The following is a 17,374-nucleotide window of genomic DNA, read 5'->3' on the forward strand; positions in this document are numbered from 1 at the left end:
TACATGTCTCCATTTTCGTAGTACATGCTTCCCAAGCCGCTGCGTTGGTCCTCATTCCACTCCCCTTCATAGATTGTGGAGCTGTTGTAGAAGTATTTCCCAAACCCCTAAAAAGTAAAAAAAATAAAAAAACAAAAAAAGCACAAACTGTACAAACCAACAGTCATATATTTTATATTGCATACATGCTTCTTTCCATTTTTCCATTCGCCGCTATACTTCATGGTGTACTCCTTTGATCCTGGGACTTGTACGCTGTAGGTGCCATAACCGTCACGTTTTCCATATTTCCACTCTCCATCATAAAGGGCCCCAGTTTTCTTCCAAACTTGAATTCCCTTACCTTGAATTGTTTTTTTCAAAAGTTATGACCATTCTTGCTCCCTAAGCATCTGGTTTAATATTAGGCATTAACAAACTATTGAGGTTAGTTAAGGTTAACAAGGAATATTATCTAACCATGCTTCTTGTTCTCCAGCCACTCTCCAGTGTAATTATTTCCACAGACACTGTAAACTGTGTGGCGCAGTCCAGTCTTCTGCGTTTTCAAGTCCTTTAGCACTGACGCTGGGAGACTTTTTGTCTGCGGCTTAAAAAACGGCATGACTGTGAGGGAGTGTAATGGAAAGCCTGTGACAGGAAGAAGTATTAAAGGTATAGTTGAAAAATTGCAAATCTTCTTTTTGAAAGTAAGCTTGTATGAGCATTGCAAACAGCAAATTTTAAACAGTTTAATAGGCGTTTTCTCTAAGGAGCGGGTACAGGGTTGTGCATGTGCATTTTTTTTTTTTTTTTACTACAGAGGGCAGTTCTTTTCAAAAACCTTCAAGATCAAGTGGTAACACCAGGTAGAAATGGCAAGATGACAAATCTGAAGGAATTTGAAGCCTATTACTCTACAAAGAGCAAATTTAAAACTATGGATGCAAGTTAAATATTTGGCTCATTTGAAAGGAGACAAACTATTTTTGGTTTTAGTTTTCTTAAGTAGACAAATTTATTTAAATTGAAATTCCCACAGGTAATTACTCCCATCCCCAGACATGCAAATGTATTTATTAAAGTTATTGCAGTTTTCTCTCAAGTTGTCTCAACCTCCGACATGTTCAATCCACCTGGGAATCTGTTCCAAGTAGTTGATGGTGATCATTTTGAAACAAAACCTTAACAAAGAACAGATTTTTGGCTGCATAAACACTTATTTTTTGTTTTGTTTTGTTTTGTGTCCGAAAACATGGAAGGTGGATGTAAAATCCAAATGTTTATTTCCACCTTATGCTCATGTAGAATGGACAGAGGAATCACTGCTGATGAGGTGGATTGATAAGTCGGCAGCTTCAGCTAATGTATCTTTGGTTCAGGAACATGAAATCTCTACTGATAAGAAAAAGATCAAACAACCTATTTAATACTCTCTTGTAAAAAGTATCCTATTATCTCTTTGAGGTGAACATTTTTAATGAGAGTTGTTTTAAATGGCTAAATCTGCATAAAAGAGTAAAAAAACTGCCTGTCAACCTTCACTACTCTGGGAATTTACTTGCTTTTCTACAAACTTACTGTGACGATTTTTTAGTTCAAAAATACTTAACTGATGTGGAAATTGCTAATAACTTTTTCTGACTCTCACCAGAAAAAAAGTGTGAGGAAAGTACTTTGTTTTTCTAAAACATTGGTTTTCTTCAGCAATTATATTGAGATTTAATTTGCAGAAATATAATCAGTAAGTGAATTCTATTGTTAATTATCATCATTATTATTATTATGAAAAAGAACATTTCATAATATTATCTCCATCACAATTGTGTGTTCTGAATGAATTTCTAAAGCTGGAAGGGTTTGTTTTAGTTTAAAAGATAGACACAAACAAAGAGAACTCTATCCCAGAGGTTCCCAAACTGTTTAGGAAATGCTACCAATCGACTCAGGGCCCAAACTATTGGAATACAAATATTTCTATATAACAAATTAACCACATGCGTAACAAAAAACATTAAAAACCGAAATAGTTAGTTTTGTCCATTTTCAAATTTGATTAAGTTATAATTTTGGAATCAATGCCCAAACCAAAAATTAAGCAAAAAGGTTTAGGCATAGTTATATGTATCCCCCATGTGTTTTTATATAAAGCTTGATTTTCTACCTAAAGCAAAAATGTTATGGCACAAACATAAATAAAAAAAATGTAGTTATTCCTTTCAATTGCCAAGAAATCGAGAGGAAGAAATATGGAAATGAGGAATAAATAGGAATAGATACTTTAAAATACAACATAAATTACTACATAGAAAATGTTACCTTGGTATGTATTCAAGCGCACAATGCAAATTTAATTTAAGACCTTTTAGATTCCGAAAAAACAAAAACAAAAAAAGTTATCTTTATGACTTCCGTATTAAAAGTCCAGTTGTGTTTGTTGTATCATGGCAACGGGGAAATGCGCTGTGATTGGTTGATCACATATATACGTGAAAAACATAAAGGAAGTCATTATATACTGATTATATAATGTATTATTTAATTAATGTATTATTAATGTATTATTTGATTATATAAAAAAACAAAACGGAAGTGTGTGCTCACTTTGAGCGGAATCTGCGGTTCAGCTACAAACGCTTCATTTAACCGTCGGGGTGTGCGCATGCGCACTGTATCACAATTAAAGAGAAGAGCCAGTCGGTTCCTAGGAGCAGACCACAGAGTCCACTCTGCCTGAAAACAAGCCAGTCGTAGTGGATGTGTCTCCTTCCCGTCACATTCCTGTTTAACCACCATGTCCAAAGCCACTTTTCAGACAGAATGGGAGGAAATCGAAAAGGAATATCAACAATTACAGGTGACTAGTCTCGCTTTTAACCGGTGTCTTTTTCTTCACGCGCTCAGTGTGTCATGGATGTCACTGACAGACACCGCAGCGGGTACTTTGCTCCTTCGCTGCTCGCCATTCATTCTCAGCTCACACTTAAACGCTACATTTAGCCTTCGCTACCGCTGTATCCAGTTCAAACTAAGCAATGAGCTGTTCGCACCCACCAGTTTTTATATTTTTTTGCTTCATCTAGTGTTATATCCTTGTGCTGTAGCGGCTAGCATTAGCAGCAGGTTACTTGACAGTTTTCCTCGTAGCTAAATGGCAGCTAAAACATTTAACCCTTAAAAGTTACGCAAAGGTTGTGTATTGTTTGTTTATTTATTTATTTTTTGTTCTTATATTTTTGCTTTGATCAACTAATAAACACCAACTCCATCCCTCTGTCAATAGTTACCAAGCTAGCCTATCTTGGCTATAGTTGGCTAACTTGTGAAAAAACATGATCAGCTGATGGGCATCATCAAAGTTACCTTAAAGGTGGATCTGAAGTGGATTAAAACCCGGAAATCTAGAGCTACTCTTTAAGTACAGTTAAAGATTTTGATGTTCAGCTGTTCAGGATTTTTCCAAATTAATGCTTACTAGGTTTGTCACCATACAAAAATGTTTAACTCGATACAGATACTCAGGAAAATATTCGATACTCGATACCATTTTCAATACCACAAGGATAAAAACAAAGACCCCAAAATGTAAAGGAATTTTTTTTATTAATAAATAAATACAATAAACAATAAATATTTTAGGTTGTATGCTGTGCACAATATTAAGAAAGCTTGATTTAAAAAAATAAAATTAAGTGTTCCTTCCTTGGCTATGCTTTACACACATAAAGACACTAGCTAAACCAGTTTACAAACAAATAAATGCTGTATTCTGGGAGGGAAGAGCATATCTTGGGTTTAGCTGCTTAATAAGTTGTTGGAACCCTGGTATCTCCACAGTTAAAACTAACATCCATATATACTCTGCCACAGCTGTTTATTTTCATAGCTTCTGGGGACTTGGCTTCATATTTCCAATGTTGGTCAAACACAGATGGTAGAGTTAGCTATATTCGATGGTGTTTGGATGCAGGTCTGCTTCATTCTGTGACTTCAAGAGAGGAAATAACACTTTTCAGTGGTTTTGATACTTTTGAAAATGAGTATCGTATCCGGATATGTTTTAGGTTTGATGCTTTTTTGATAATCAATAGTTTTGACAACCCTAATGCTTACTGCTAAGATGCGTCCGTGTCTCTAATGTAGTCTTGAAACTTGTTTGGGTACATCATCAGCAGAAAAAACGCATTAAGAAAATCGAAGATGACTCAACATGAAGGAAAGATGCTTAAGTTTCTTGCTCATTAATTGTGCTTACTATTCAATCCACTATGATCATGTCTTACAATGATGTAAATAAATCATCTTGGTATCACGTGATAAGTTATGTCCCCTCTGTTTTTTGCTAAACTGTCAACATCTTATCAGTTTTGCAGGATGAACCTTCTAATGAAACGTTACTGCTTTATTTCAATTTTACTACAATTTTGTTTCAAAGCTATTGTTGCCACAGTGTGACCATTGTCAAATTTAAACTTTTACAGTTTCTGTTAACAGTTTTACAGACACTATCGCATGAACCTCACATCTGCACTCCTTGCCTGTTTTTAATCACACCACTTCCTTTGCAGTCAGCCGGTCATTCAATGGTTTAAAACTCCTGGCTAACCTGAGGTGGGATGCTGTCTTTAAATTGGTCATGTGCACATAAACAGCTTTAATTTGAGGAAGCCGTCATATGATACAAGGCAAAGGCAATGCAAATGTAATCCTCGTGTGCTTGTATTGCACATAGAACGTGCATGTGGTTTATCTGGAAAAAATAATAGGTAATGGTGTCCTTGGCAGCTCTCCCATGTTTTGTTTGCAGAGTAAACAGTGGAAGTGTTAGTCCCGCTTCCCCCTTTAAAATAAGATATTATGCTGTATGTCACAGTAAGGTGTTTATAGTATCTAAATATAAGCATGAGGGTTGTAATAAATCCATCTTGGGATTTGAAACATTCTTCCTTTTTGTCAAGGTTATAATAATACAAGTTGATGTTGTCTGCTTGCATAAATGTGCTTAATGCAGAGTCATGGTGTCAGTCGCAGTTTTTTGCCCTGACAAGGCTCTAATTACATTTCAGATTGTAAAGTGTTCCCTTCTGACAATTTCTTTTTACTTCTGAATAAGGTTAGGGCTTTGACATCCATAGAAGTGTCTAATTTGATTCATGTTTCCGCTTATTTGATCTCCAGGAAACCCATAAAATATACAGACACAAACTAGAAGAGCTCACCAATCTTCAGGTGACGTGCAGCAGCTCCATCAGCAAACAAAGAAAATGCCTGAAAGACCTGAGGCATAGTTTGAAAAAGTGAGTACTGTTCGTACTTTTTTGAAAATTTCCTTTATTTTTTTTAGCATTAAAATATTATGGGTCATTTAATAATTTCCCTGGACTAAAGTGTGCCTTGCAAATAATAATTTATACATGTTTACACTTTCTTGTTGGAAAAGAAAAACACTATTAGAGACTGTCAAAGACTGTAGAGTGGGTCAGAGGTTCAAAGTTGAGCAGGGCGGTAAAAGTAAAGCCAGAAGCAGCACTGTAGTTTATAGTAAAGCATTTTCATTTTCTGGATTGGCCTAGTCAAAGTCCACACCTAATTCCAGTTGAATATCTGTGTCAAGACTCCATCGAATTCAATTCATATCAAAATACTTTGCAAATCAAAAATCTTTCCCAATTTCCACCTTTATAAAACTTTGAGGTTGGTTCACACAATATGGATACTTTTGTGGGGACATTCTGATCCCCGTCACTAGAATGGATAAATGTTATCTGGTTTATTAGCCTTACCCAAAAATTCTTAAATATTCCTGTTTATAGACGTTTGTTCTCTTTACAGGTGTGCGCCGACATGTGATGAAAATCAGCTGAAACTAATTACAGAAATCAAATCGCAGATCAAAGAGAAAGAGAATGTTTTCTTTGATATGGAAGCCTATTTGCCAAAGAAGAATGGGTATGTACATTTTTTTGTTCTTGTATTTATGCTTTTGTTTAGACAGGTGGTGATATGAGGTCCATGGAAGTGAACTGACCTGTTTCTAATGAAGACAGAAGGAAAATTGATAACCGTTTTTCTTTTTGCTTTTCAGTCTGTACCTGAGTTTGGTTCTGGGAAATGTGAACGTGACGCTTCTCAGTAATCAGGCAAAGTATGGGAAAAACTTTTAATAAGATGGTTTAATAAAATGGAGTAATACAATCTCATCATCCTTGTTTCATTTATATAGATTTGCCTACAAAGATGAGTATGAGAAGTTTAAGCTTTACATGACGATAATCCTGATGTTTGGAGCCATAACCTGCCTCTTTTTTCTTAACTATCGGTAAGTTACCAGGTTCTTTTAAAGGATTAGTCTTATAATCAAAGCTTTCTTAAATATTTTTGTTTAATTTAACCTTCAGAGTCACAGATGAGATCTTCAACTTTTTGCTGGTGTGGTACTACTGCACTTTGACAATAAGGGAAAGCATTCTCATCAGCAATGGCTCCAGGTGGACTTTAACACTTATTTCAGAAATATTCCTTCATTTTTGGGTTTAAAAATATTAAAGCTTTGATCTCCATTTTCTTTCTTTTCCCTTCCTACTTTAGGATCAAAGGCTGGTGGGTGTTGCACCATTATGTCTCCACTTTTCTATCAGGTGTTATGCTTACCTGGTAAGAGACCTATTAAACATTTTAATAAATAACACACAAAGGTAAACACAATTACATTTACAGCATGTTTGTTTTTCTTCTCACAGGCCTGAGGGACAAATGTATCAGATGTTTCGAAGCCAGTTCCTTGCCTTCTCCATTTATCAGAGTAAGCCTTCTGGTCTCTTATCCAGGCAGCAGCTGTTTCCTCTTTAAAAGAGGCATAATAGGCTTTCTGTCACTTCTAACTTTCTACTCATGTTGCATGTCTGTGTAGCTGAAAAGTTGGTTCACATTTGAGTGAAAATGTAGCTTTCAGCAAGAGCTCTTATTTAGACAAAAAATATCTTATTAGATTAAAAAAAGACGTAAAATTGCAGTTTCTTTCTTTTTAATTTTATTTTGGAGTAGAAAGCCATTTCTGAAGTTTTCGAACAGTGAGCTCCCTGAAGTAAATGGTTACAAAAACTACAGCAAAAGCTCATTGACCACTCTTCTATTTTGAAAACATTGCTGATGAAAATGAGGATTAAGGGCGATCTTACATTTCTCAGAAAACTGTTTGAATACCCTACAAATTTTGGGGAGGATGTTATAATAGAAAAGTGGATCATTTAGAAGTGAACAAGCCTATGAACTCTATGTCCATAGTCTTTTTACTTCCCGCATCAATTTCTGTTAAAGATTTTCTTTTTGGTCTACCTCAAAAATCCTTAAACAAGCTTCAGGCAGTCCAAAACTCAGCAGCTCGCATCATTTCTAGAACCCCTTCTTTTCATCACATCACCCCAGTCCTGCAGCAGCTCCACTGGTTCAAAGTTATTTCCTGGCTCAATCTTTTCCCTCCCTATCTCTCTGATTTACCTCAAATTTTAACTCCCTCTCGCATACTTAGATTTTCCTCTGATATTCATCTTGTTGTTCATTCCTCCCATCTTAAGAACATGAGGAGCAGAGCTTTTTCTCGGTCTGCACCCACACTCTGGAATTCACTCCCCCCTGACATATGCGATCAAAACACAAAACTCATCCGTTTAAGATGGCATTTTCATTTTTTTTTTTTACTTTCCTGTGTGTAGTTTTTGTTTCTTTTAGCTATAAGATGTTGCTTTTTATCTCTTATTGTTTTTTACCTGTAGAGTGTCCTTGAGTGTTTTTAAAGGTGCTTGAAATAAAATGTAGTATTATTATTAGGAGGGTCTGCATTCTGTTACGTTTAGCTTAACAGTAACACGGCTTCCTAGAAAATGAACCTCTTGACTCGTCACGCATGGTGATAAGTGGCTTCCTCTACTGTGCCAGGACCTGGATGGCTTTGCACTACCATGGTACCATGGATTCTGTTTAGTAGAAAATCTTAAAACGGAGTGCCTGGCCATCAAATTGACCTTCAGGTCTTCCCCAATGGAGATCAGTTAATTATTTTTCTTCTTTATTCCTGATCAGCTCTGATGGCAGTTAACAAATAAAATAGATGAGGAAAAGGATTTTGTTCTGTTTTTTTGGGGTTGTTTTTTTTTTTTATGCATCAAAAACTAGGAACTTGTTTCACATTTTTATTGCTCAAATTCTGAAGAACTTTAGGAACAAAAACAGATCAAAACTAATTTGTTTGACCAGAACAAGCCTGACCAAAGCTCAAAATCAGACCTTATGTTCACCGATTTATTGTTTCTTCTCCTGTGATTGTCCAAAGCAAGTAACAGCAGTAAATGTGTCCTTCAGGGATTAAATAATCTCTGCTTTTAAACCTGAAGAACAAAATGGATTGCACACCAATCAGTATAATCATAGCAGCATAAGCAGACTCAGGTGATGGATCATGTTTTTGAAAAATACTGAATTTAAATAATTCCTGTTCATAATTTCAGGGTTTAAAAGCTTCTTTTAATCCTTTTTAATATTTTCTCTATCCTGTCTATTCATTTTGTGTCTCTGTTGTAATCCAGTAATGTTATTGCCGTTTCAGGCTTTGTTCAGTTCCTCCAGTATTACTACCAGAGCGGCTGCTTATACAGGCTGCGCGCCTTGGGAGAGAGAAACCAGCTTGACCTCACAGTGGGTGAGTCGGGCACTATTTTTGGTTCCAGTCATTTCAATCGTTTGAACACTTGAGCCATCTGCAGCTGCTTGTCTAGAAAAACTGGGCTAAAGGTGAAGAATGGAGACAGCTGTTGACCTACAGATGTCAGGGATACCAAAGCGAGGCATTTTAGAGCCCTCTCTGATAACATCTCTGTACAGAAAACCTAAAGAAGCGATGCACTGATCTCTCTGGATAAGGTTACAGTTATGTCTGTTTTTGCAGAGGGATTTCAGTCGTGGATGTGGAGAGGACTCACTTTCCTTTTGCCTTTTCTGTTCTTTGGCCACGTAAGTCAAACAAGTCATATTCTTGTAGGTAATTTACTACTTTATGGCATGACACATTTTGCATTTGGTAACCTGGTTTGTTATGAGGCGGGTTTTGAAATGCAAAGTTCAAATGAAGTCTGCTTAGGACACTTTCATTGTGCAAGTCGATATAAAAGACGACACTTCTTCTGTCTGCAGTTTTGGCAGCTGTACAACTCTGTGACCCTGTTTCGTTTGGCAAGACATGCCGACTGTAGGGAATGGCAGGTGAGGCTCAGGTTGATGGATGCAGTCATTCAAAGGGGAGAAATGGGAATAATAACTGTGTGTTAAGCTTAATTTCAAAGGCAGATGTTTCTGTTTTTTCCATGTTCTCTCTCTTTTTTTTCTTCTCTTTTTTTTTTATGTAAGTGACTGCATTTGATTCAAAGGTTCTGCCTCTATTTGCTGTTGGCAGGGTTAACCAGGTTAGGTAAACAACCATAAGGATTGCAGACATGCAGAGCTGCACCATTAGATAATAATAATAATAATTAAAAAAAACATATACAGCCTTTTGTAAACTCGTGTTCCTTTTGGTTGATTATTTTCTAATTCTAACATTTTATTAAGTCTTTCAGCTGCTTATTAATCCTAAAATGATGACATCAGCAACACAGCAGAACAAAGAATGGACAGAACGGTGTATGAATCAGCAAGCACTGCCTCCTTTTCTCTGTTACGTCATTGTAAAGCGTCAAAAACACCTGATGTTAGATTTTACGCATATTTGTTAAATCAGCAGAATATTTATACAGTTTACAGGCTGCAAATACTGATGGGTTAGATTATAAAATGCAGTTTGTAGCTGCACTACATTCTGGCTAATTAAATGTATTACCTTAATTTATTTATGTATTGGTTCCCTTTGTGATTATTTTAAAATATCTTATGGATGCACAGTGGGGAAAAAATTACAGGGGATAAATTAATGGGCAGAAGTTGAGTTTAATCAATGACTCTACTGATCTCATATTTGGTTTAACACTGTCTGGACATTAATGGGACATGAGAGTCGAGCATCTCATTTCTTTATTTTTTTTTAACACAATATAAAGTGTATTTTAAAGAAATGTAACTGTGAAATAGTCATAACACTGGCTAGAAAACAGGGTCAAGTTTTGCCACTATGTTCAGTGTAGGAAAAAAAAGGTCGACCTGTATATAATGCAGATAAATTATTGAAAAATCACTTCTATATCTTAACGCCACTTTATTCCTGTGTTTATTGCTGCACTTTCAATGCAAGTGATGCAAAAAGGTTTAGAAACTGAGAGAAAACAATTTGGTTTTTTTTATTAACTATTAACTACTAACTATTACCAGCATTAATAGTTGGAGGGTATTTCTATTTAAATGTTTGCATGTTGGATGCTTTTTGTAAACTGTAATAAGTTAGATTTTTTTTAATTCCCATAGCTTTGGTGTCTGTACAATTATTACTTTTTTTTTTTTTTTTTTATTATTAAAATACACCTTCTCTTCTTGCTTTCAGGTATTTATGCTTGCACTGACCTTCCTAGTCCTCTTCCTGGGAAACTTTCTCACAACGTTAAAAGTCGTCCATCAAAAAGTTCAAAAGAAGGAGAAAGACATTTAAGTAAAGGGACTGAGAGGAAAAATAAATCCAGTAATCATGAGTCAAACACGCACAATCACTAAACCGACCTACCATAACCAACGACTGAGAGTGGAAGAGCAGAAGCTGATCTCTGACGACAGCATCAGCAGCTCAAAGCATCCAGCTGGAAGGTTCTTACTTTCCAGTAACTTGATGTTGCTGTAAAACGGCGCAGATGACCACCTAACAAGACACCACTATCTGTTCATAGTAGAAATGATGCGTTTCTGTGGATTTGTGCATGAATTTCAGAGCATCTCTGCTCAAATTATTATGCAAGGACACGTAATAGAACAGAACGTCTTTCATCACCTGAACGAGAATCACCTGCATACTTCTGTGAAGTAGTGATGGTTAAAGTGCTGAAGGCTCATATATTCTTTTTTTATGTTTAAACTTACCATCAAGCCACTTTACAGTTAACCAATACATACTTTAGTAACTTACTGAAAGCATTTTGCTGAACTCAACGGACCTTAACAGTTAAAGGGGGAGGTTCCAATGGGGGTACTTTGCTCTAAATAGTCAGGAGAAGTCTGTTATTTTTTATTTTTTTGTCAAAATGCTTCCACAATAAGAATATTTGACATTTGTTAAAAACAAAATCTCTTCAGACCAACCAGTGAAAGAGGTGCAAATAAAATGTAGCATGGGAATTCCTTAAATATTTCTTACCAGAAATATATTTTTTCATATAACCACCTTCCGTTATGTCTTAACATTTAAATAAGAAAAAAGAACAAACATCTGACTGATGGTCTTAATCTCTTGTTTTTTTAAGAATTAAGAAACTTTAGGTTAATTGATCAAATTATAAAGAAGTTAGAAAAATCCACCGTTTAAGTCTGAAAAGTTTTCAGATGTTTTGTTACCGTTTTGTTACATGCGATCAAACGCTGCTGCTACTCTGATTAAGTCAGCTGTTGTTTTTTTTACAGTTTGTTATAAGCATATCGGTACACCAAGATTTTAATTTGATCAAATAATTCACTGTAAACTTCTCTTAATCTCTTGCCTTATCCTTGACAACGTTCACCGTTTAGAAAATGCCAGTGTTAGTTCCCTTGACAAAACTTGATATCCTTTAGAGAATGGCTGCCCTTATGAGTCCTTTTTGTTTTTATTCAGGGGAATGTGAAGCTTGTTGGAGATCAAATGGTTACATTTAATGTTAGAGCTGCCATACTGCACAAAACAATCTGTTTCATAAAGCGACTGTTTGTTTCAAATGGGTTCACAGTGTGAGGTCAGTAGCGGAGGGCAATTGCCACTTTCTTTAACCTGTGTATGTTGTAAACAAAGTAAATCTGCTTCATTAAACACAAATATGCAAAAGTTTCATTCATTTATTTATGAATATTGACCTTTGTTGGGTTGACAGGGCTGACATTAAACGTGCTTTTCCATTTTCTGCCTCTGGTGGGCGCTGTTGGTAAATTTAAAGATCCTGATTGATTCAGTCATGCTGGGAGCTAACCAGAGCTGCTTTAAAGCTACAGTACCATGATGAGACCTAACTATTCTGTCTAGGAATGTGTTGTTTACTAATGTCAGCAAGAACTGAATAATTTTCACTTAATAAATAATCCTCAGTTTCAGTAAAAATAAAAATACTGTTAGGAAAAAAATGCTTCTGCATACTTTAAAAGTACCAAATATTATTTTTTTTGTTTTGTTTGCTACTTCAGAAAATATCTCTTCATCTTGCAAAATTGCCTTTCCTGTTGCGCCGGTTGTCATTTTTGTTGCACTGAGGAGGATTACTAACCAAGCATGGTAATCTGTAAACAAAAATCTTCATATCAGCTTTTTTTCCCCCTCATTGTGTTCGATGCAAAGTATATTTAGCATCTCAGTGTCCAAATGCACTAAATATAACATGATCCTCTAACATTCGCCTGCGAGAGAGTGGGATCCTGAAAGTCTTTATCTTCACAGAACAACACATTTCTTCTTCCTCTTGTGGTTCCTCTGTTTTTTCTGAAAGGCCAGCGCTCTTCTCGTCGCCTCCCTGAAAACATCCTCCACGTTCTCCTGATATTTGGCCGAGCACTCGAGGTAGAGCTCTGCGTTCATCTCCTGCCGCGTGTCTTCACCCTGCGCCACCAAACAAACCAAGACGTGCACTGTAAGACCAATCCCATGCATGACATTTGAAATAATATTGAGCAATTGGGACACGGTTGAGATAAGTGTGGTTATCTGTTTGGTTCGGCTGCTTCCTCTTTCTCATCGCAGTGTGCCTCCTGTAACCTCGTTGAAACAGTTCTGCTTCATAGATCAGAATGCAGAATATGTACCTGTGTGTAAGTGATGGGATCCAGATTCATGGCCTTCAGCTTCCTCGCACACTCTTTATCCTTCCTGAGGTCAGTTTTACAGCCGATTAGGATTACTGGTATGTCTCGACAGAAGTGCTTCACCTCTGGGTGCCACTAGATGAAGATGAGATATGAAAATCTGTCAGTACTGAAAGCCAGAGTTTGTTTTTGCATCACTAAACAGTCTGTATGGCTGTGTAAACGCTTTAGGTTCATGAGTTAATCACAGCAAGAAGAATGCAGCTCACTGTTAATCATTAGCAAACCAAACCAGAAAATCAGCATCCATTTCATTGTTCCAGTAAGAGTTTGAAACAATGCGTGCCAGAGGTGTGTACCTTGATCCGGACGTTCTCAAAGCTGGTGGGGTTGGTGACATCAAAGCACACTAAAATCAGATTAGCCTCTTGGTATGAAAGTGGCCTGAGTCGATCATAGTCATCTTGTCCTGGAGGAACAAAGGGAACGTTATGGAGGAAATGATATAGCTTTAGAGAAGTAGTTATAAATATTAACATACAGTAGAACTAAACAACATTCTCCCCTTTAAAATAAAGGCCCTGATGTGATCAATGTGAAAAGGCTGCGGGTAAAGAAATAAAACCACATCCTGAATAAAGCTTCTGTCTCTACAGACGCTGACAGAAGATGAGTGCCAGCACAAACTGTCATGACTTTTCTATAATGAAAATATTAATATCCTTCTCCATATATGACTACTACAGGATTTTGTGTAAAAACCAGCCTTCATATAACACAATTGCTTGGAAAATATACCGCCTTTATTTTGGAGAATAAGTATGAAATGTTTGCTGATTAAATCCAGTAAAGAAAAATTATACTGAAGCTCAAATTAAGGTCCTTTTTCTGATCTTTGGCAACAAAATTCAAATAGAAATCATTCAAAACTAAATATTCCTAAAACAGAATCAGCTTGGTTCACCAGCAGTGTTTCTTAGAGAGCTTCCTTTTTAGTTAATTAAATTCAGGGGTTTTCTCTTTAGTTATTTTTGAAATGTGGCCCTTCATGAGCTCGTCAGCGGCTAAACCTTTCAGTTCCTGGGAAAGAACGATGCTCTAACATAAACATCTACCTTTTCAACTTTCACAACATTTCTCATTACCTTAAAAATTCAGCGGCCAGAAGTTCATGTTCTTAAAACAAGGAGAACTTGAGTGTTTAACCCTTTCCGTTAAAATCTGCTTGATGACTCGTATAGTGAATAGTCAGTTTATCAGCATGGTGTGTGACCTCTGAGTTCAAGACGTTCTAATCCTTGTTGCCCTTTTTTTATTTTTTATTTGGAGCTTTGTGGTCAAAAAGTGGATGAATTTTCTGTATCAACCAGGAAGTGATGTTTCTCTTACCGGCTGTGTCATACAGGTTGAGCTGAATCTCTTTTCCTCCGAGAGAGATGGATGTGACATACTTTTCAAACACTGATGGAGCATATTTCTATTAAGAAACATAAGAAGATCTTTTTTATGAATGTTTTTTTCTTTTTCATCATTTCACTTTATTAGCTAAAAGTAATTTTTGTATAATAAAGTCTCAGCATGTCTTACCTCTGGAAAATCACCTTTGGCATAAACCATCAGAAGAGATGTTTTCCCACAGCCTCCATCTCCCACAATCACAATTTTAAGTTCTTCTGTCTTTCTTTTGGTACTGCTGCCTGATCCGGCACCGTTTTGTGTCATTCTTTAGTTTTTTTCTAGTCCTTTGAATTGGTCAAATAGGTGCCACAGTGTAGAAGGTTGAAGATGCTCCTTCCAGATTTTTAGTGAGAGATTTTGTAAAACCAGTTAAATCTACATTTGGACCCGGGCTGAGATCATGTAGAGACAGGAACAGACAGGTCTCATGGTTTACCATGTAGTTCAAACAGCTTACCACTTCCTCTTCCTGTCAACATGACGCCGTTTCCAACTGTACCCCCCTACGCTTCTGCCCCATCATCAGGCGTGCTCACCAGAGAGCTGCAGAAAGCCTGCAGCCCAACTGCACATGTATAGCTGCTAAGACTGGCTACTCCTACTTCCTCTACTGCTCATTTCATCCTGTGGGTGTGTAGTTAAACTGAGGGACTGCCTCCACTGATTGTAGATGTGCAAGGAGGGGTGATAGCACCTAAATACATCAGAGAAAGCTTTATTGATCTAATTTGTGCTAACAAACTTTGCTTTCTATGAAGACATGTTGAATACCTTATATTTGTATACAAAGAAGAAATAGACTAAAAATGATTGCTTAAAATTCTGTAGGTGGGATTTTGTAAGCATGCATATTATAAAATAATTTGTGTTGTGTCCTGAATATCTGTTTTCTAGTAAATTTCAACTAACTTCCTAATAAACACTGGTTTTGCAGGTAAACAGCAAAGTCTATTTCGGGAGGATGATTGTTATCAACAAAAGATGGAATTCATCTAAGCTAAGAAGCATAAATGTATTTTTGTTTGGTTCATGAGTGTCTTTATCTGTACACTTTAGTTGAAAATTATAGAAAATCCCTGGCAAATTTAGATGTAAATGTATTTTAATTAAACCAAGAGGACTTTTTCTTTCAACAATTAGAAGAGAGAGAGTTGGAACATTAAAGGAGGAAAAGAAACCTTGTTTAAAACTATTATTTCCAACCTGCTAAACTGGATCAACTCTTTGAATGTCTGAGTTGGTACATTAAACATTTCAATTTGGTGAACATTAGGGCTGAAACAACCAGTTATTCAAAATAATCGTCAACAAATTTAATAATAAACTATTAACTGGATTATAGAGACTCTAAAACATGCTGCTTTTAGCTGACAGACCCACCCACTTCAAGAATTTATACGTAAATTGTAAAAAATATATATATATATTTTGCAATCTAAGATTTAAAAAAACTTTTGTTTGTCAATATTCTCTATCCAGCATTCCTCAAGTGAAAAAGGTTGTGAAACCTGGTTTATTTCTGCAAAAAAATCTTCTTTAAGGAACTTTTACTATAAGATTAATACAAAAAAAAAATCAAAATATTATTCGATTAAGAAAAAATAATTGTTAGCTGCAGCCCTAGTGAACGGCTTAAAGTCTTTTGAGTTTGAAAGGCAACCTTATCATCTCCCTGATCTTAAAACCGCCTTAGATACAAGTCAGGCTGCTGCAAAAATATGCTTCAAGTCAAGCGAAACACTAAAAGAAACCTAGATCTCGTATCTCTATGAGGTATTTGAAAAGACTTGATCTTCATGAAGGATTAACATTTAGAAATGATATTCCAACCCAGAGTCGAGAATTCGAAAAAAGGTAAAAATGAGACATCAATTCGATGCATATTGAATAACCTCAGTCTATGATTTCCAAGCATGGGTTATATATGTGCTATAACACAACTAAACCCTAAGACATGATCTATCTACCTCGGATTAAGGAGGCATGAATGCACAGGAGGTATGAACATTATTTAACCCTTATTCATGAAGCATCTCAGGGCTTTTTAATCAGCAGTGGCATAAAGATTAAATGTACTTTTTGATGTTTAAGGATTGCAGAATACCACAATCTGCTTGCCACTAGAGTAAAATCACAGGGAGTAAAGCATTCATCAGAACATAACAAAATGTTCTGTAACCAAGCAGCTTTTTTTTCCTAACATGGGAGGCATTAAAACTAAACCCAAGGAAGGCTGTAGAGCCACATTTTGAAATTAATGTTAGAAAGGCATCTCATTTAGAAAGCTACCTCTGTATATATTCAATAATTATCTTATTAATCATTTGTTAACTATTAATTAAGAAATGTCCACCTATATTTGGTATCTTCCCTGCAAATGTGTGTAATCATGTGAATGGTGCAGTTTTTTAAGCATAGGCCTGAAAATCTTTTACAGATAATAAAAATAGCACAAACCCAATAGGCTAGAGTACAATCTTTTATTTAAAACGTCATACAACATCTTATAGACCTACAAGCAAAACTATAGGGTTTAAAAAAAAACAGCATTTAATTGTAGAGCCACCAAAAAGAGAAACCATTGTTTTTAGAATAAATACAATACCATAATAAATTTAAAAATACATTTACATAAATTTGACCTTTCAGTACCTATTCAGTATATGTTTAACAGCTTTAAACGAGCAAATCACTATCCCACTTTGAGGTGTGAGAATATATAATGTCCAATAAACAATAAAACGTGCTTGTTTGACTTACAGAGTGAAACTCGAAGCTTCACATCAAAAAGGCAGCCTGCAAATGTGTCCTATAGAGTGTCCACACGCACACAACCCTTTATCAATAAACAGAGAACAATTCTTGAAATATTTGTCGCCGAGCAGAGAGAGAAAGAGAGAGAGACAGCTGTCCTGTGGAAGAGAGGCCAATCCCCTGAGTGGAAAATTCCAGTCTGTCAGCGGTGAGATAAAACTGAGCGGCGCTGCCC

General features: G+C 36.1%; 3 protein-coding genes across 4 annotated transcripts in view; 1 reads left to right on the forward strand and 2 right to left on the reverse strand.

Annotated features, from left to right (window-relative positions):
* The window catches only part of morn3 (MORN repeat containing 3), a 4,028-nt gene extending 1,621 nt beyond the window's left edge, over positions 1-2,407 (reverse strand). The window contains exons 1-4 of the mRNA XM_015385100.1: positions 2,299-2,407; positions 460-630; positions 186-343; positions 1-107 (exon numbers count right to left, since the gene is read on the reverse strand). The exon at positions 1-107 is cut by the window's left edge and continues 53 nt beyond it. Coding sequence (XP_015240586.1) covers positions 1-107; positions 186-343; positions 460-604 — 410 coding nt within the window. The 5' untranslated portion in view covers positions 605-630; positions 2,299-2,407. The remainder of the gene's footprint in view (positions 108-185; positions 344-459; positions 631-2,298) is intronic.
* A 263-nt stretch (positions 2,408-2,670) lies between these two features.
* On the forward strand, positions 2,671-10,620 carry LOC107091288 (transmembrane protein 120B-like). Its single transcript, XM_015385117.1, has 12 exons — positions 2,671-2,836; positions 5,158-5,276; positions 5,812-5,928; positions 6,065-6,124; positions 6,203-6,298; positions 6,378-6,467; positions 6,568-6,633; positions 6,720-6,781; positions 8,582-8,674; positions 8,921-8,985; positions 9,166-9,234; positions 10,502-10,620. Exons 1-12 carry the CDS (start codon positions 2,774-2,776, stop codon positions 10,604-10,606), a joined length of 1,005 nt encoding a protein of 334 aa, XP_015240603.1. The 5' UTR covers positions 2,671-2,773; the 3' UTR covers positions 10,607-10,620.
* Positions 10,621-11,228: 608 nt separating this feature from the next.
* LOC107091289 (rho-related GTP-binding protein RhoF-like) lies at positions 11,229-15,863 on the reverse strand. Of its 2 annotated transcripts, XM_015385119.1 has the most exons (6): positions 14,843-15,863; positions 14,515-14,718; positions 14,317-14,404; positions 13,287-13,396; positions 12,928-13,062; positions 11,229-12,724 (listed from the first exon to the last, which is right to left on the reverse strand). In XM_015385119.1, the coding sequence occupies exons 2-6, from the start codon at positions 14,647-14,649 to the stop codon at positions 12,560-12,562; spliced, it is 633 nt and encodes a 210-aa protein (XP_015240605.1). In that variant the 5' UTR covers positions 14,650-14,718; positions 14,843-15,863; the 3' UTR covers positions 11,229-12,559. The 2 variants fall into 2 exon arrangements, with proteins under 2 accessions (XP_015240605.1, XP_015240604.1); XM_015385118.1 differs by having other exon boundaries at positions 14,515-15,861.
* Between the last annotated feature and the right edge of the window lie 1,511 nt (positions 15,864-17,374).

The sequence above is a fragment of the Cyprinodon variegatus genome, unplaced genomic scaffold (genome assembly GCF_000732505.1).
Source record: "Cyprinodon variegatus isolate N-32 unplaced genomic scaffold, C_variegatus-1.0 Scaffold331, whole genome shotgun sequence".
Taxonomy (NCBI): domain Eukaryota; kingdom Metazoa; phylum Chordata; class Actinopteri; order Cyprinodontiformes; family Cyprinodontidae; genus Cyprinodon; species Cyprinodon variegatus.